This window comes from Amphibalanus amphitrite, unplaced genomic scaffold (assembly GCF_019059575.1).
Source record: "Amphibalanus amphitrite isolate SeventyFive unplaced genomic scaffold, NRLGWU_Aamphi_draft 000035F_arrow, whole genome shotgun sequence".
NCBI lineage: Eukaryota > Metazoa > Arthropoda > Thecostraca > Balanomorpha > Balanidae > Amphibalanus > Amphibalanus amphitrite.
The window spans coordinates 1,550,833-1,568,972 of NW_024881531.1; the positions used below are offsets into that span (position 1 = coordinate 1,550,833).

The following is an 18,140-nucleotide window of genomic DNA, read 5'->3' on the forward strand; positions in this document are numbered from 1 at the left end:
GTTCAAGCAGTCAATGTTGAACATCGCCCGCCGGCCACTGGCCGATGTCCGATGAGTCGATGACTAATGACCATCCAGGCCGCGTTCATACGCCCCCTGTTTACTCAAAGCCGCAAATCATGATGTTTACATTGTGGCCTGACCGTCCATGCAGCGGTCGGCTGGGGGGCGACACTGTCCGGAATCCAGTCCGGCCCGGTCCCATCCGACACCGACACTCCCTCGGCGGATAGGAGACGGCGCCGGCCGCCTTCCGCGTCTAGCACGTGGTGATTCGTACCCAGTGACTGACCCCGGGGAGCAATAGTTGGTCCATGGGTCTGTCCGTCACTCTTTGGTGTTTGATTCAGGCTGGTGCCGGCTGGCTGGTGATCACTTAAGTGTAGCGGCAATTGCCGCTAGTGTTTCACCCACTCGTTGGTACCGAGTCTTCAGTGCTAGGTTTTCAGTTTGTAGTCCCTCTCCCTAGCGCTTAGAACCTAGTCGCTGGTGTAAGCCCTTGATTTCTAATCCTCCGTCCCTGGTCTCTGGTCCCTGTTTCTCTATCCCCGTTTTAGCGGGCCTGCCTCCAAGTTTTCCTCAGCAGCACACACACCGCCGCCTCTGCCCTGGCGCCCGTCCCGTCAGTGGGGCGACTCGGGGCGACCCGAGCGCGTCAGGCGCAGGAGACACTATACAGACGGTCAATGTTTCTCAGAAGGCCGCATTCCTCCGTACACAGAGCATACAGACCGCATCGGCCACCCATCCGCCCCGGCCAGAGACTTCCGAACAATTCCAGAGAGGTCTGGATCGGGGTGTCTGACGGAGGACCTGCCATCTGGTGGCGGGGGTGGAAGATGGCAGTTCCGGACCGGCCTACGAGCAGCGCTAGTGGTCTGCGCGGGTGCAAACGGACCGTAACTCTGCCCCGAATATTGTGCACTGTTACGGCCTTAAACTCTGATGTGAACGGTCGAGCATTTACAATAATCTGTCCCCTGACACCAATTAATTAGACACCATTCGACATGCAAGATCTAGCACCGAAGAGTTCAGACAAATCAGCAATCCGACTATACTATCCTCGGTTTACTTGGTCCGTCCGTCCAAAGCGCATACGCACCTTCTCTGTGTTGTCATAGTCCAGTTTGAAGACCCACAGCTTGAGTCGAGCGGCGATCTCTGAGATGGAGCCCAGAGTGAGCAGGAAGTTCTCCGCCGAGCCGAGCGGCAGCTCCGGGTTGGCCACCTGGGCCTCGCTGATCTTACTTATCTCTTCATCCGACGGCAGCAGCGACAGCAGCTTCTGTGAACGGCAAGCGAAGGACAGAGGTGTTAACACTATGGAATTATGACGCTTCATGGAATAGTCAAGTACAGACAGAAATATGGCTGCCACTGGTAACGGCAAATACGAGTTCTAAGGCACCTTCCAACGGTCAAGTGTCTATGGATTGGCCGAATCGGACGGTGCTTTCGTTACAGGGCCGTGACTTCACGCAGGCATAAACTACGCAATCATTATCAGAACAAAGTCACCACTACCAGCCTACGCAAACATTAGCATAACACAGTCACCACTACCAGCACGCCCTGGAACTCTGCCGTCCAAAGGCAAAAACGCATATGTCGGGTCATGACCTGACCCGACATATGCGGTTTTGCCTTTGGACGGCAGAACTCGCCTCGATCCCCTCCTTGTTGATGATGGTGGCGTCCATTTTCAAGATGGCCGTCTTGATGGTGCGCGGCGGCGGCAGCTTGGTCATGCAGATGTTGATGGCGTTGGACCGCTTGTGGTCCAGCACCACGATCTCCTTGGTGCCCTTCGACTCCTGCTGCTTCTGTGGTCGTGACGTCAGCGGTCAGGTCAGAGGTGACGTCATCAGGTGAGGACAATTCTGACGTAGGCAAGTGAACACATACCACGGCGCCACAGCCAGCAGCGGAAGCAGGGCTGATAACATTTTATGAAAGAGTCGAGCTCGTAGTGACGCTCTTATAATGACATGAATTTCTTCACTGAGCATCCCAGAGGGATCTTATGAAAATTACTTTAAAAGAAAAACAAATTTTGCAAACGTGCAAGTCTATACCTTAAACACTTCAGATTAAAATCAGCGTTCGAGGTAGGTCGCTTTGCTAAGGCCTGAGTTTAAAAACGTCAAGCCAGCTGTTCAAAACATATTAAGCCCCTGGTGTCTAGAACTCCAGATCAGTTGTTGGGTCAGATTACCTACGCACAAATATCTTAATTAAAAGAAGATCCCATCATTAATGTTTAGTTAATTATACCTGTGCAAAGGACACTATGCTTGGTTTGAAGGGCATTTAATGATATTTTGCAGCTATGATGATAAAAGTATGTTTAATTTGGCGATTGATATAAAAAGTAACACGCAAAGCGCTTGAAATGCAAAGATTTTCGTCAAAAACGATATAATATGCGATAATGAAATAAGATGCGTAGCCTGGGTAAGCGTGAGCAATGATTTGCCGGGATAAGCCAACGCCATTTTTAATCTACACAATACGGCCAAAGAAGCAGGGGAGCTTGTAAACCTGGGTTATTGCTTAAAACAGCCAGCTCCCTTCGATTTGAGGAGTGAATAGTTTTCAGCACACGGGATAATGTCAAAGCACGTTTGAAGTTTCAGGGGTTACGGTACATTGGGTTACGGTAAGTAGTAGCAAAATGAATAAGCTCAGAGCGCTTTAATAAAGGTTAAGCAGCAAAAGCAGCAAAATAGCAGACGGCCTTTTTGAAGCGTCATGCAAGGCATATTCCTTTACCTTCAACGCACAACTTGAAATAACATATCAATTATCATCCTGTCTGAATTATTGAACGTAACAGAACGCACAGTTTAGAGGTCTAACCGCCCACAAACACCTGCACCTCTGTTCGGGGAGGGCCGGGGGAGGGGCGTCCAGGGGAGCGGGGTGGGGAAGCCGGGGACACGCCGCGCCCGGCGCCGGCGAGTGCTTACCTCCTGCACATGATGGGCGAGGTCCCAGCGCAGACCGGACAGACAGAAGATGACAGTGAGAAGAGAGATGCGAAAAGAGACTCGGATTAGTACAGCGTCCACAGTGGTCGGCCGGCAGCCCTAACTAGCGGCCTCAGCGGCCGACAAAACGGCAGAGGACACGGCCAGCGTTAGTGAGACCCGCCGCCCGCACCGGCCCGCCACCAGCGAGCGCAGCGGCCGCCGCAGGCCCCGGCGGCACCAGGCCGCGAGTTAGTCCCACCTAGGTGGCGCCGGCAGCGCTCACCGCTGGCTACAGATGGCGCTGGCATCACCGTCAGCGTTACCCGTGTTATACCGCCACTGCGTCCCAGCTCAGTCATTGGCGAGTCTAGCGACCCCAGCTACCCGCGCCGTTCCCAAAATCACCCAGAAACATTCACAGAGCCTCGCTGACCCGACGGCGACCGAGGAGCGATAGTTACTAGTTAGTCCCATGGCAGACCATCGAACTCAGCTCGTACCTTGACGATCAGATCTTTGGCGCGAGATTCAAACAGGTGCTCGAGCTTCTGCGTGTCGACGGCTACCTCGGCGATCTCGTCCCAGATGGTGGTCTGGTTGGCCGGCAGGAACTCGTCCCGAACCTGAAAATAAGCACGGAATCAGCGACACAGGCAGACAGCGAGCCGGGTTTGGGCTGAGAACACCAGTTTCCGTCACAATATCGCGCAGATAGAAACGGTGTGCAATTGTTCTTCAATAAGCTATGCGTGTCGGAAGTATTGAGTTTTAAAGCAAAGCAATGCAATACAAGACTTCTAAGCAATAAAACACGCCTAAGCTGTGAGCTTACCTCCCTCCAGAAGAGTTTGACCGTCTTCTTGGTTTTGGCCGGTATCGTCGGGGCCGTGCCGTTGGTCCTGTTCTGATAGAATGCCGACTGTTTGCCGTCTGTCACCGTCCTGCCGGGTCGGCCGCCAGGTACCGGTGGCGGGGGCGGGGGCGGCATGCCGGGCATCCTGGGCGGCGGCGGCGGCACGCCTCCCATGGGCGGGGGCGGCGGCGGCACGCCGTTCGTCCCCACCGACATCGAGAGCGTCGGCAGATCGGCGTCATCGCGGTCATTCAGATCGGAAAAGTCCAGATCTGCCAGCACCAGAGGTCTCTCCAGACCACGGATCAGCTGCTCCCAGTGCAGGTCGTTCTCGGACTTCTTGGGCGCCTCGGGAGCTGCCTGACGCACCACCTCGGGACTCTTGAGGTCGTGTTTGCTCTTGGAGCGCGACAGCTCCTCCTTGGCTTTGGAGATGAGCCCGCTGGTGTCCCCCAGCCGCCCGGGCCGCTCCTCGCCCGGTGAGAGCGGGCTCGGCTGGCTGAGCAGCTTCTCCCGCAGGTCCCGCACGCTGTCCTGTTTGAGGTCCAGCTCTAGTCGCCTCCGGGAGGCCTCGTCACCCTCCCCGCCGGTGGTGGAGGCCGGTGGGTGCTCGTCGGGCGCCTTCTGGTACATCATACCCAGCACCCAGGGCTTCTTCAGGATGCCGGACTCGGTGCGGCAGAGCGGCGCCGGTCCGTGGTCCGACTGGGGAGACAAAGCCTCAGACGTTTTAGGTGGGGAAAGTACAAAGATTGGGTGAATGGGAGAAAATAATCGGCATAACCCAAATAGCACGTGAACGTACTGTCTTTCCCACACAAATTGCCGAGAGAACCTGTGGCTAGTCACTGACGTGTGTTTCGCAAAACCGTCTGGAATATCCCAGAAAACGCTAAACAGCTAGAAAATTTCCTATCCACAACCCCCCCCCCCCCACAACTGTACCCCGTTTGGACCCCTCCCCTTCCCCACTCACGCCCAGGGAGCTGGGATCTCGGGTGAGGGGCACGCCGCCGGTCGCCGGCGGCTCCAGGCGGCTCAGCTGCGCGTTCTTGCGGTTCTGCTCGTCAGTCCTCCTGTCCGCCTCCTCCTTTTCCGGAGAGAGTGAGCCCCGCTCCTCCTGTTCGCGGATGAAGCTCCTCTGCCGCTCCTGCCTCTCCCGGCGCCGGCGGAGGCCCGGGGTGACGCCCATCTCGGCGTCTGGGGGTGCAGGGGACAGGGGGAGGGGGTAGATGGGCATTGTGCATGGTAGATAAAGTTGGTTAAATGAAAGTTATAAGATACCCAGCCGTTACAAACCTATTCATGAGTGTAACCAAGCCACCACGCCACCGTTTGCATGGACAATGAGGAACATGAGCTATCATATTCATAGACTCTACTCTGAGACGATTTGCAAGACAAATTAGCATCCAAATGTTCAGCTAAATGGCAGTCATTGAACCCGTGATTTTGAAGTCTGCACCAGGGTAGGGATTTGTCTGCACAACGCTCACGCTGCAGGAACAGGAAGCTGTGTGCGTTGAACTAATATTTGACGGCGCAATAAAACCGAGCAGTTTGCACCTCACACGTGGTGAATTTACGACCTGTTTTGGCTCCGAACGCGAATGTCTTGAGTCACCTGCCGGCCTTGAATTTTGCACATGTGCAAAAACGTGGATTTGTAAGCAAACGTCGGACAGGTGTTAGCGAAGCTGTTTGGGTGCTTAGCGGTGGCGTAAGAAACGCGTAAAGGCTCGTGTCCGGTACCCGGAAAAGCTAGCTTCCCATGCCAAGGAAATGAGTAAGACTCATTACGAGCGAGCGAGCGCAGCGAGCGAAGTGAGTCTTTTCAATATAACGGAAAAATCTCAGTATGAGCGGCCCGGCCCGGCCCGGCCCGGCCTGTAACGCTTTTGAGAGGCTTATATCTCAGCAACCGCTGGACCGATTGGCCTGCGGTCTTTTTTGTTGGGTAGCCCCATCCCTTCTACCCCGTAATTGACTACTTTTGATACATCTCAGTGACCGTCGTGGCACGTGCCACGTGAAAAGCCAAGGGTGTTCAAGCTGTTTTGCAAAAGTAGTGATTTTGAGAGGCTCATATCTCAGCAGCCGCTTGGGCAATGGGCTTGCGGTAATTTTTGTAGAGTAGCAGCATCCCTTCTACCAAAAATAGGATACTCTCGATGCATGTGGGTCACCCTCAGTGCACGTGCAAAATACAACAATAAGAGGTGTCAACTTTGTTCCCATTTTAATAACTCGGTAATTACTGGGGCGATTTCGCTGAAACTTGGCATACAGGTAGACACCCACCAGACAATGCATTCCCATGTGTTGCGGTTAAGGCGCTACTGCACGTGCGCACGTGCAGGGGGCGCTTCCAGATCTCGAGAACGGCTGGGCCGATTGCGCACAAATTTGGTACACGGTTGGGGACCAGTTAGTAGGGTGCCGTGCAAAAGTCAGTTTGGACCCCGTTTGCACGTGCGCACGTGCAGAATGCCGCTTCCAGATCTCAGGAACGGCTGGGCCGATTGTGTTCAAATTTGGTACACCGCTAGCGACCGGTTAGAAGGGTGCTTTGCGCAAGCCCGTTGGAAGTACCCTCTCGCCCTTCCGCACGTGCAGGGCTCACTATCTCGCTGGCTCGTCCTTCGCCCAAAAGGCGTTTTACTGGTTTTATTCTCTCATTCTCTCCCATCGCACCATGGACTCTGCAACAAATCGCCATCAGTCTCTTTGATCAATTGTCAGCCGTTCAAGCATTCAAATAAACCATTCATGACATCTCGATCATCTTTCATCCACCGAACAGCCGTTGCCTTGTGCCTGCCCTGATAGGTTCTCTGAAATTGCTTCCGTCATTGTACTCCGGGCCGTACAGTCTTCTTCGATATACCTACGGCCGTCTTCAATAACATACAGTTACCTCCAATATACCCTCACACAGGCTGCTCCTGTCCTCTCATCACTAGCGCGTTATCAGATCCACCCCCACCAGCCCACCTCCGCCCCTCTGTCCTGTCTCCCCCCCCCCACCACTCTCCCCGCTCCAAGTCCAGCTAGACGGCCCTCTGTGAGTCGCCCTGTGCCGCCCCGACTCCACGGCCCCCGGCCTGAACTGGCGTCCTGTCTGCTCCGTCATCACCGGCTCTCAACAGCGCCTCTCTCTGAGGGACACTTTGTCGTCCTTCTGACATCATCCAACACCGGCTATGACATGCCGGCAGGACTAGAGAGCGACGCTTCTGACGTAGTAACGACGCTCTCGGCGCGGCGACGGTCGGCGGTGTTGACAGGTCGCCGACCGACGCAAATAGTGCCGACGCACGTTCAAGTGCACGCAGCGCGGGTCAGCTGAGCTCCCACACCCACGCACAGGCACGAGCGCCCTCAGAGCGGCCCAAAACACCCACAGTGCAGTTGAGTGCACAGCTGGTTCGGCAACGGCGGGGAGGGTCGAGGTGGGGCGGGACGGGGGTAGTAAAATTGGCTGTTTGATGATGGAAGGTCGGGCAGAGGTGGTCTCCGCCTAGTGTGAGGACTCCTTATAGCTCAGCGATGGGAAACATGGGACATTGATGGGTAGTTACAGTGAAAAATAACTATTTGTTGGGAGAGGGATGATGGCTTTGACAGCCCATCGGTATTATAACCAATGCCAGGAGTGGGATGATTGAAATGAATCAGCGGGCTTATTTCAACAATGGCTGGCACCAGTTCAGATCAGTTCGGTGCACTGAATCATTTTAAACCGTGCTGGCACTGTAGTCAGTGTTTTTTTTTTTTGGGAAAAATTATAGTGCATTCGAGCACATCTAAACAAACTGGCCTAGCAAGAACGAAACTAACGAAGAAAGCTTAGATAACAAAATGTTATCCATTCACACTCAGAAGCATGCCGTTCTTTCTCATCTCTACAAATGCTGACATTTTCCAGCGCATTCTTTGCAATCACTATTTCCAACTGTCTACCCGGTCCTCCCTACCACTCACATTTGGAGGCGTCCTGCTGTGAGCCCGAGTGTCCGTTGATCTCGACCCCTGCTCCGGAGCTGCTCGGCCCGTCTCTGGCGAACATGCGGCGCCGGTCGCTGACGGTCCAGTTCTCGCCGACCGGTCGGTAGAAGGCGAACGTGGGCGCTCCACCCTCGCTCTCCTCTTCCGGAGAGCTGGGCGAGTCGGAGGAGACGCGGCGCGTCGAGAAGCGTCGCGAGCGACGCCGCTGGTCGGGCTCGCCGGCCGCGCCGCGCCGCAGCCGCGGCAGCGTCCTGATAAGGGAGACTACGGTCAGACTGAGAAACCGCTGTTGTGGGGATACAGCACAAAAGTGGCCAACAGGGCAACAGAGGTGCTGATTTCGGATTGGAAGTCGCTGACATACAGCAGTGAGATGAAGGTCCCGACTAACAAATGATTGCGCGCCTATTTGTGAAGTTTGGCTATCGATGGCAAGAAAATGTCATGCCATAGGCGCTGGACGAAGTGTTTGCTCAAAGCACCCAGACCAACCGCCATTCCGTCGCTGACCTGATACTGGCGTCCGCCGGCATGCTGTTGCCGTCCGACTCGCCGTCCTCCTTCCGCAGCACGGCCTCGTAGATCTGCAGCTGCTGAGAGAGCTCCGGCTCAGTGTCCGCCCGAGAGAGGTACCTGTCGAGAGAGGACAGTGGCTGTGAGAGGAACACATAGCCTCGTAGATCTGCAGTTGCTGAGAGAGCTCCGGCTCCGTGTCCGCCCGAGAGAGGTACCTGCCGAGAGGACAGTGCCCCTGAGAGAGCGCAGAACTGTAGCGCTTATATCAGGTCCAAATAATGACAGATACCTGCTGGGAAGGGGTCGGGGAAGACAAATCTTATTGTTACGCCCAGGTTCCGAGCCGTTAGGCGATGTCTGGTAGCACTATTCCATTCCTTACGTGCGTGTGATGTAGAACTCTGAAGTAGTTGTTTGGGTCATCTTGGTCTTAGCTCCGATGAATATCAGATCTCTCACGTTTCACAAAATATCACCGCCCACACATTCACCGCTAAAGCTCTTCTAGCACTCCAGACACCTACGGCGAGCACTGGTCAAAGATAGCGAACACCGATGGTGGAGGCAGCAGAGACCACGCACAGACAGCGAGTAAAGCCGACACACTGGCACGGAGACGGGAGACACGACGGTGCACTATCGCCGTTGTGTTGATTCTGCCGCGTACACAGCCTCCCGCACTGTCACCGGCGGCTGCAGCGGCTGGCGGTACAACTACCGCCCCGTCCCGTCTAGACTGACGGTGGCAGCAGCACACCCAGCGGCTATGGTATGCTACTTCATTTCGCCGGTCATGCACCGTTTGCCGATGTCAATTGGAGCCCTATACCGTCCATGGTTGACCTGACTCACCGGCAGACTCTGACCAACACCACCTAAACAACCTGGCTTCATTGTCACACTCAGTACAACCTCCATCACATCCTCTCAAGGTTCACAAGCTTCATCATAGTCCACCAACTGCACCTGAGCTAACCCTGGACGGTGCGGGACCAGGAACTGACCGACCTGGCCCCTGGCACCGCCGCTGCCTCCACCGATTGAGAGCTCGTGTCCACAATGGCGCTGCCGCTGCGTGCCGGGCCGTGTCGCGCCGTATACACCACACCGAACGAGGTGTCACTCTATTTACTGTGTCAGTTGTGTGGGGCGTAAATGCAGAGCGGGGAGGGGGGAGCCCTTAGACCTGTCAATGTGACCGGTATGGAAGTAGGGCCGGGTGGTGACCGGTGGGGGGAGGGGGGGGGGGCAGGAAGAGGGGACAATGGGTGATTGGGAGGAATGCTACAAAAACATGCAATGGACTGGAATAGATGCGTCGGTACGCATTCAACCGTGGTACGTACTATGGCACACCAATGACATTGTAACTCATCCGCAGGGTATACGAAGTGGATAATAGTCATGCGTCATGGCGAGAAAACATCGCGAATAGAACAATGCTTCAGCTAACAATACAACAGTGCGGGGGCACATAAAGGATCGTAATGCATCAAAACATCACACTACTACGCTATAAAAAAAAAAAAATGATCAGAACACGTAGGGTGAAGTCGTATAAGAGTACGCACTTAGTGGATTTTTTGCTCTCATTTGTTAAATATTTGAAAGAAAGAAAGCGCAAATATGGAATATTAAAGTTCATTGAATTCGCCATCAACCCATGAGGCAACGATCCTTCAGCGTAAATGGAAGTGGTCTAAAACTGACGTTTTCTGAACCGCTGCTGTTGCGTACTCTTACCACATGGGGTGTGTAGGAGTACGCACACCATGCGGGTGGAGTACGCAAGCATATTAACACACACCTATAGGCAGCTTTTACTGTCCAAATGCTTAACATCAAACTCAGAAGACATTTCATTTAATTCTAGTATCAAAAAAGAAAAAAAAACATAAAACTAATCTTGTATATCTATAAATCAAGAAATAATCAAGTCATATGACTCTAAAAGTGTACAATCAAAAGGGAGAATACCTAAATCGTATTTAGAAGAATTTCGGGTACGCATCTGCCTCACAGTGCTCCATTGATGATATACCTACAAAACAAACGTCATTGAGCGATATATCAATAATTTGATATTTCTGTATATTCGATATAGGGTGAAGTCGTATAAGAGTACGCACTTAGTGGATTTCTTGCTCTCATTTGTTTAATATTTGAAAGAAAGAAATCGCAAATAGGGAATATTAAACTTCATTGAATTAGCCATCAACCCATGGGGCAACGATCCTTCAGCGTAAATGGAAGTGGTCTAAAACTGACATTTTCTGAACCGCTGCAGTTGCGTACTCTTACCATATGGGGTGTGTAAGAGTACGCACGCCAGGCGGGTGGGGTACGCAAGCATATGAACACACACCTATGCAGCTTGTACTGTCCAAATGCTTAACTTCAAACTCAGAAGGCATTTAAGTTAATTCTTGTATCCAAAAAGAAAAACATAGAATAAATCTTTCAAGTCTATAAATCAGGAAATAATCATGTCGTGTGTTTCTAAAAAAATGCACAATCAAAAGGGAGAATAACTCGTATTTGGAAGAATTTCGGGTACGCATCTGCATCACAGTGCTCCATTGATGATATACCTACAAAACAAACGTCATTGAGCGATAGATTAATAATTTTATATTTCTGTATATTCGATTTAATGTATAACTCTGCGTACTCTTACCCTCCTGAACAGTGCGTCCTCTTACCGTACATGCAATTCGCGCACCAAACAACCCCGAAACGTTGCAAAACTTCGCAAATAGAATATTGCACTGCACAGTATTTCCCCAGATAACCTCACAAGTTTCCCACAACAATCACGGAAATGTACCTTATCTCAACTGCCAAGTATCAAAATTATTGTACCATACCAAAATAATATCATAACGCTCGAAAATAATATTCATCGCCTTAAACTCAACAGCGTCGCCGCTCAACGCCCACGTTCCGTTGGTGATAAGCACGCACTGGCGGCTTCATGTCACTTCATGAACTCGACAAACCCGCGTTGCTAAGCAACCGAAACAGCTGATGCGTACTCTTATCGCCCGCGTACTCTTACCCGCCCTTACCCTAATGTATAATTCTGCGTACTCTTACCCTCATGAACAGTGCGTACTCTTACCCTACATGCAATTCGCGCACAAAACAACCCCGAAACATTGTGCAAAACTTCACAAACAGAAAATTGCACTGCACAGTATTTCTCCAGAAAACCTCACAACTTTCCCACAACAATCACGAAAATGTACCTCATCTCAACTGCCAAGTATCAAAATTATTGTACCATACCATAATAATATCGTAACGATCGTAACCCTCCAAAATAATATTCATCGCCTTAAACTCAACAGCGTCGCCGCACAACGTCCACGTTCCGTTGGTGACAAACACGTACTCACGGTATATAGAGAACTCACGTACTGGCGGCTTCATGTCACTTCATGAACTCGACAAACCCGCGTTGCTAGGCAACCGAAACAGCTGATGCGTACTCTTATCGCCCGCGTCCTCTTACCCGCCCTTACCCTACATTTGGACACCGATTTCGACCTATTAGTGAGCATAATAAATAACGGCGCTTCTAAACATTTCAAAAATTCAGCCACCTTGTTTGGACATTTGTACGCCGCATAATGTGACAAACGATTAACAAACCATTCCGACATTCAATATCCGCCGCTCTCTCGCAGTGACGCGATCGACCTCAGTAATCTGTCCGGTAAACAAACAAACAGAGCCGAGAGCCTGCTGTCACACTAACTCGGATAGATCACACCTCGCTCAGGGCAGCATCATCACACATCCTGTGGGTCGTTTTCACCGCACGCGTCAGTGCACAACAGTGCACAGTGCACAGCACACTGAACAGCACGGCATCGTGACGCAATAGGGACGCGGCTGAGGCGTTCAAGTGATAAACGATGATGTGATCACCGTTAGTGGACGGCTATTGACGTGACATCATAATGACGTAAGCATAGTTGGCCTAACGTGACGTCATAGGGACGTGACGATAACGTCATCGCGATTCGATCGTGACCGTGACATATCACGGAGTCCTGCTGACTGCACTGACCGCGTGGAGTCGTGTCGGGTATGCTGACGGAAAGGAAACACCCGTGGCAAACACCTCACCGCACTACGGCCTTCAACGGGATGTGAGCGGACACGTGATTGGTGCGTCCGACCGCAGCGGTCACCGCAGCAGGTCACGTGGTCGACGTTGACTATAACCATGTGACCTGTCACATATCAGAGGTCGAACGGCCGTGTAATGTGCATGCTGCAACGACGCGAGCTCCAGCATTCCTTCTATCGGCTGTAACAAACCTACTCTTTCTCTGTCCCACCTTACCACAGCTTTCAGATTCCAAAATCAAGTGCCAAATACCATCATACGCAATCACCCCAATACCACCGACCCAGTCCCGGCCCTCCTCATTGCTCACTTGTTGGTAACGGCCTCGATGCCGAGCTCCTCGATCCAGTCGGTGTTGTCGTAGAACACCGACTGGTCGTCCACAGCGTTCAGCGCCTTGTTGATCAGTGTGATGGCAAACACGAGTAGTTCGGCATCGGCGGCGTCCGACGACTTGAGCAGGGTCATCAGACCGTGCCATGGGGTCCGGCCTGAGGGGGGGGGGGAGTCAGTTCAGAGGGTCATCAGACCGTGCCACGGCGTCCGGCCTGTAGGGAAGGGGAGGTCAGGTCTGGTCACGTCAGACCGAAGAGTCATATGGCAAGGTAACAAACAATGAGACTACGGAATATGAATGACTCACATCCATTTTAAATTTAGTTATACCGTACATTAGTCATGACCTCTGGCAATTAATTCATAAATCCACTTAATGTTAACAACAAAACAACCTAAAGCTCCTAATTCCGTCATCCCTTCCTCTTTCCCACTGGCTGCCTCTCCTCACCTCTCTCCCTGTCAACGGCTCCGACGGCTCTGACCAGCAGCAGTCCGTTGGGCTCCGTGTACTCGACAAAGACGAGCAGCAGCTTGAGTGCCGTCTTCACGACCAGGCGGTACTGCGAGTCGAGCAGCGTGTACAGCCACTGGATGGTCTCCGGGTGCTCCATGACACCGTTCATGCCGTCCACGTACAGCATCACCTGACCGAGAGCTGCGGGAGGAGGTATGGTAAGCAGTGGCAGGCCCAGGGACAGCATATTCAGCTGGTCGAGGGCTGCGGGGGGAGGCACGGTCAATGAGACGTTTTCAGACGTAGCATATTCGTCTGACCAGGAGCTACGGAAAGGGGCGGTGTGGTCACTGCATGTCAGCAATATACGACACTTTTAGGCTGTAAGGAACCATTGAGGCAGCTAGCAGACATGGTTAAAAGTTGGTATTTTAGTGGAACAAATAGATACAGTTAATTGAAGAAGGATCAAAACTCATTAAACATCGGATTTCTCGAGCATACCGTTTAAAAGACAGAACGGACACGTCCAGGCATTTCGATGCCATAACCACTCGGAAGGAGATAAATCATAAAAAACAGAATGTCAGTCACGTCTAGCAGCATTAAAGACAGACACACAAAGGTGGCAAGGTGGCAGTCTAAGCCAACTTGTCAGCAATATTTCAAATAGTTCACTGCGATAACGAAACGTGACTTTATTCCAAACATCTGTGGGCACGTGTTTTCGCTCCGATCCAGACTAACGATTAACAATCTGTCGCCGCCGCCAACACCGATTCGATCGAAACCCAGTCATTGATCAACGCCTCTTGAGACCCAGCGGACCACGGGGTGCGCCCTCAACAGATGACCGTCACCCCAGACCTGAGCGGTTCACCAATCACCCTCGGTCGCAACAAGAACAACAGGACCGCCTGGTGAGCGGCTCGGGATGGAGACCTCACAGCCGCCAACTGGGGCGGTTGAGTGTCCGTCTCTCCCCGCCCACCGCCTGATCCCTTCCTTATACCTATCAACGGCGCCCACCCATCGGGACCATTAGACCAGCTCACGACCGGACGGGTCAGATCAGCTCAGTACAGCTGCAGCGGCGGCGACTGACAAGGCCCTCTCTTCCACTACACCTATCCATCCACAATTATCGCAACATATCGCACCGCCGGACGCAGCTAATTACCACATCTATCCCGGTCTGTTCCTCGCCGCAGTTCCGGTGCTAAGACCCAGCGTGTCTCCATACTGGTAAGGAGACAAACCGCGCCGTTTAAAACACAGCGCTGCCGCCCTGTATCCAATTATTTAGTGTCGCGACGAGAGCGCCCCCTCCCCGTTCTCCTTCCTACAGAGTCAACCCTCCACACAAATCAAGAGTTCCGCCCAGGGTGGGAGATACAGCCCTGGCCGAGGGAAGGGCGGGCTCACCTCGTAAAATGTAGTTCTGGTACTTCTGGTCAGCCTCCATGCCCACTTTGATGAGACATTCGAGGCCATCGTTGCAGACAAACTCGTGAACAAGATCCTTGTCGTCCTGAAATAGACCAGCAACGTTAGTATAAATGGCGTAGTTATTTATATACGAGGTGTTTATCAACCGTTTTACGGATTTACTGATGTGACAGAAAGTTGGCAATGTTCGCTGTGCACAATTAATGTTCACACGCGTAATCTGACGTATGTTATCAGATTCAGTAGCGTCGAGTCGACAAAAATACGCCGTTATCCAAACCCAGACCAGGACCTGGTCCGAACCATAAACCATGCTTGCGCAGTTAAGGCCTCGATTTTCGGGGAGCTTTAAATCCCGTATAAAACTTGTCACCAAAGTCAGCGTCATGGCCGTGAGCTTAGTGTTGTAGAACAAAGTCTAGTCATTGTATGCATAGTGGGTTTGCCTGCGCCCAGGCAGAGGGTGCTGGCTGACACACTCATGCACCAAGCCCCATTCTGACAAAGTGATGAACGCAGACCCTTCCCAGACACCCAGGGAACGGCCGACCCGTTACTCTCAGCCTGATGGGACAGAGATACAGACCGTATTCTAGATGAGGTGTCGACACAGAGACATTGTCTCCGATATAAGGCGACACTAGGTGTTCTACGGTGCAAGTTCACAGAACTACCGTTCGGTGGGTCCCAGAAACTGGATGTCTGAGGCTCGTAGGAATTGAGAGGACTGTTATCTGTTTCATATGTATGTAGCATGCATCGTGGACTGTCAGGTGACAGAACTAATCCAACACGGACTTCGTTCATTCCACATGATTACTTTGAGTGTCCTTTCCCTTATCTCAGGTGTGACGCATTAACCAGCTTACTGAAAACGCACCTGGAATATCTGTTTGAGTGAGAAGAGCGCCCTGCGCAGGTCCCTGTCCTGAGAGTTGAGCAGCTTTTCTGAAACATAACAGCACCATCGGTTAATCGCCTCGTCAAATATTGACTCACGTTCCGAGCCTATGCTACCGTCCCGTCAGAGGCGGTCTCGCACATTCGTGCCTCCAGTGCAGGAGCCGTCTTGGCTCAGAGCCCAGCGGAGCGGTCGCCGGAGCTCGCGTTTGAAAACAAACGTGCCGGCGATCAGACGGCAGCACCGCCCCCGTCCCCACCTCCGCCCCCGCCCGCAACCTTGGCGCACATCTGTCTGCAGCGTTTGCGATCGCAGGCATCATCAGCGGCTCGGTTGCAGCCGCCGAGGGACCGGGACAAATGGCACTTCACGGAGACTGCGGCGGCCTCAGGGGAACATAACACCAGAGACAATCTCCCAAAGACACGCCCTTCGGCTGCTCTATAAACTAGGCCCATCGCAGAGATTTTGTTTGTTTGTTTTGTTGGGTTAGGCCCTTTCGGTCCAATTGGACCATTTCAGAGCCGGAAGGATGTTAGGAATCAGGGGGAGACATTGGTCTGGGCAGGCACCCTAGTGAGTCACCGGGGCTGAGCCCATCCCGAAGGACAGGCCGATCAGCCCCAAGGTACTCACTGCACCCGGCTACGGGGTGCGCTCCCTCGGGAGCAGCGGTGCCGCTCCAAGGGAGCAGCCCGCATGAGATAAAGTTGCCTGTCCAGCCCGGAGAGGGGTTGCGGCGTGAGGGAGAAGGATTTCAGTATCCTGAGGATAAAGCACGGAACGGTGTATCGCAGAGATATATCCGAAATGTTTTGCTCATTAGATAGTAGCTCTTTGATAGTAGCTCAGAATCTGAGTTAGGTATGTGGCATGGTTTGTCATTTCCCTCCACACTTCGTGAACATTTTCTGAGGCACGACAGTCATCCTCAACAACATGTGCCAGCGCCAGCTCATCCTATACTATCCAAACCGACCGTCTCTGAGCTGAGCTGGAGACTGCGGGGAGGGAGGGACGGGGTCGGAGCAGTGCCCAGTGGGGCAGACAGTCGGCCGGCCGGGGCGCAGGCAGCAGATGTTGCCGTGTCAGTGCGCCAGTGACGGCGGCAGAGCGGCTGAGCCGCAGGTGTGACCTGGATGAGGCCCGGGGCGGCAGTGAATGGTGACAGGTGATGGTTCGGGATGCCCTAATGACCGCGCGCGGGGTATAAGCGGGTGCTGGGGTTACAGGAGAGGAAGGTGGGATAGGGAGTCGCCACGTTGCAGCGTTCGTAGAGCGTCCGCTGAGGACATCCGATGCATGTGACGATCGCAGAGGTCAGGAAAAAGCGATGTTATCAGAAAGACGAGCCTCGATAAATAAAAACTTTCTCAACAATTAAATCTACATGTATTCGTTTGTATTTGTATTCGTTGTATTCGTTTCAAAGGCACATAAGAGCAACATACCCTGTCAAAAGATACGCATCAAACTCCAAAAAATAAGAGATACAATTGTCCTTACATAATTTAATCGGGCACTAACGTTCAAATAAATAATTCAAAGACGTTTTTCCGACAGCAACTCTCAGCCTAGGGAATGGAGTACTGCCCGCGGCGGTAGCTCCGATGTTCCGATTACCGTCAGTTCACACCGACATCCGTGATCAAAGAGCTTCTGTGGCTGCAAACCATTTAGCAGAGTCCATCCCTGACGGCGTTGCCGGGGCATTTAGACGATTTATTCCCACGATAAGGAAGCAAAACACTTCTCAAGGACAGACCAGAAACAGGTTAGGTAGCATTCTACATGCCATACCTGCAAACCACAAGTCGGATGTTAAGAAAAAAAGTGAAAATGGATAAGAGTGAGAAAGTGACTTGTATCTTGAAAGCGGTCGCCTTTCAGACCAGAGTCACGACCCACTCACAGCAGAAGCAAAAATTCCAAAACAAAATACTGTGAAGGGAGTCAGAAACAGTGAGCCAAGACAAAGGGAAGCGTTTGATTTCATGACCCATTCGGGTCACGGGAAATGAGGAATCCACTATTTCTCTTTGAAGCCGGGTCACGGGAAATGAGGAATCCACCATTTCTCTTTGAAGCCGATACCTAACTTTTTGTTCGCTGGCATATGACGGCTGTCGGTTTGGACTACGGTGCAAATGGAAAGAAGAACCATTCAAATGCAGCCTCAGTTTTTACATTTTTCAGTGCTGAATTTGTAGTTTGTAATTATCGTAAAGAAACGAACAAATCATACCTACTGCTCGGTGTGAAACCATACTTCGACGCCGTGAGGATTTCCAGTCTCGTCCAAACAGACCCGAGCATGTCTATCTGGCGTCTGCCTCCGGTGTCATCTCACCCCGGTACTCGAGTATATACCCTCTGCACTCCCCAAGCAGCTCGCCTGTGTCGTCACGTGACGTCGCTGTCGGCGGCGACTGTATTACTATTGTCGTTTCCCAGCGTCCCCCGCCACCGACAGATCACGTGTCAGCGGTTCGGGCCCGTCTGTCGAC

At 52.4% G+C, this 18,140-nt stretch overlaps 1 protein-coding gene across 3 annotated transcripts in view; it reads right to left on the bottom strand.

Annotated features, from left to right (window-relative positions):
- The window catches only part of LOC122371437 (FH1/FH2 domain-containing protein 3-like), a 67,644-nt gene that overhangs the window by 9,269 nt on the left and 40,235 nt on the right, over positions 1-18,140 (bottom strand). For 2 of the 3 annotated variants that reach the window (XM_043347775.1, XM_043347782.1), the window contains exons 4-14: positions 15,613-15,680; positions 14,709-14,814; positions 13,278-13,484; positions 12,801-12,981; positions 8,347-8,469; positions 7,813-8,087; positions 4,805-5,028; positions 3,808-4,533; positions 3,476-3,598; positions 1,668-1,826; positions 1,106-1,288 (exon numbers count right to left, since the gene is read on the bottom strand). In XM_043347775.1, coding sequence (XP_043203710.1) covers positions 1,106-1,288; positions 1,668-1,826; positions 3,476-3,598; positions 3,808-4,533; positions 4,805-5,028; positions 7,813-8,087; positions 8,347-8,469; positions 12,801-12,981; positions 13,278-13,484; positions 14,709-14,814; positions 15,613-15,680 — 2,375 coding nt within the window. Of the gene's footprint in view, positions 1-1,105; positions 1,289-1,667; positions 1,829-3,474; positions 3,599-3,807; positions 4,534-4,804; positions 5,029-7,812; positions 8,088-8,346; positions 8,470-12,800; positions 12,982-13,277; positions 13,485-14,708; positions 14,815-15,612; positions 15,681-18,140 lie in introns of all 3 variants that reach the window. The other variant, XR_006254736.1, reaches the window with a different exon arrangement.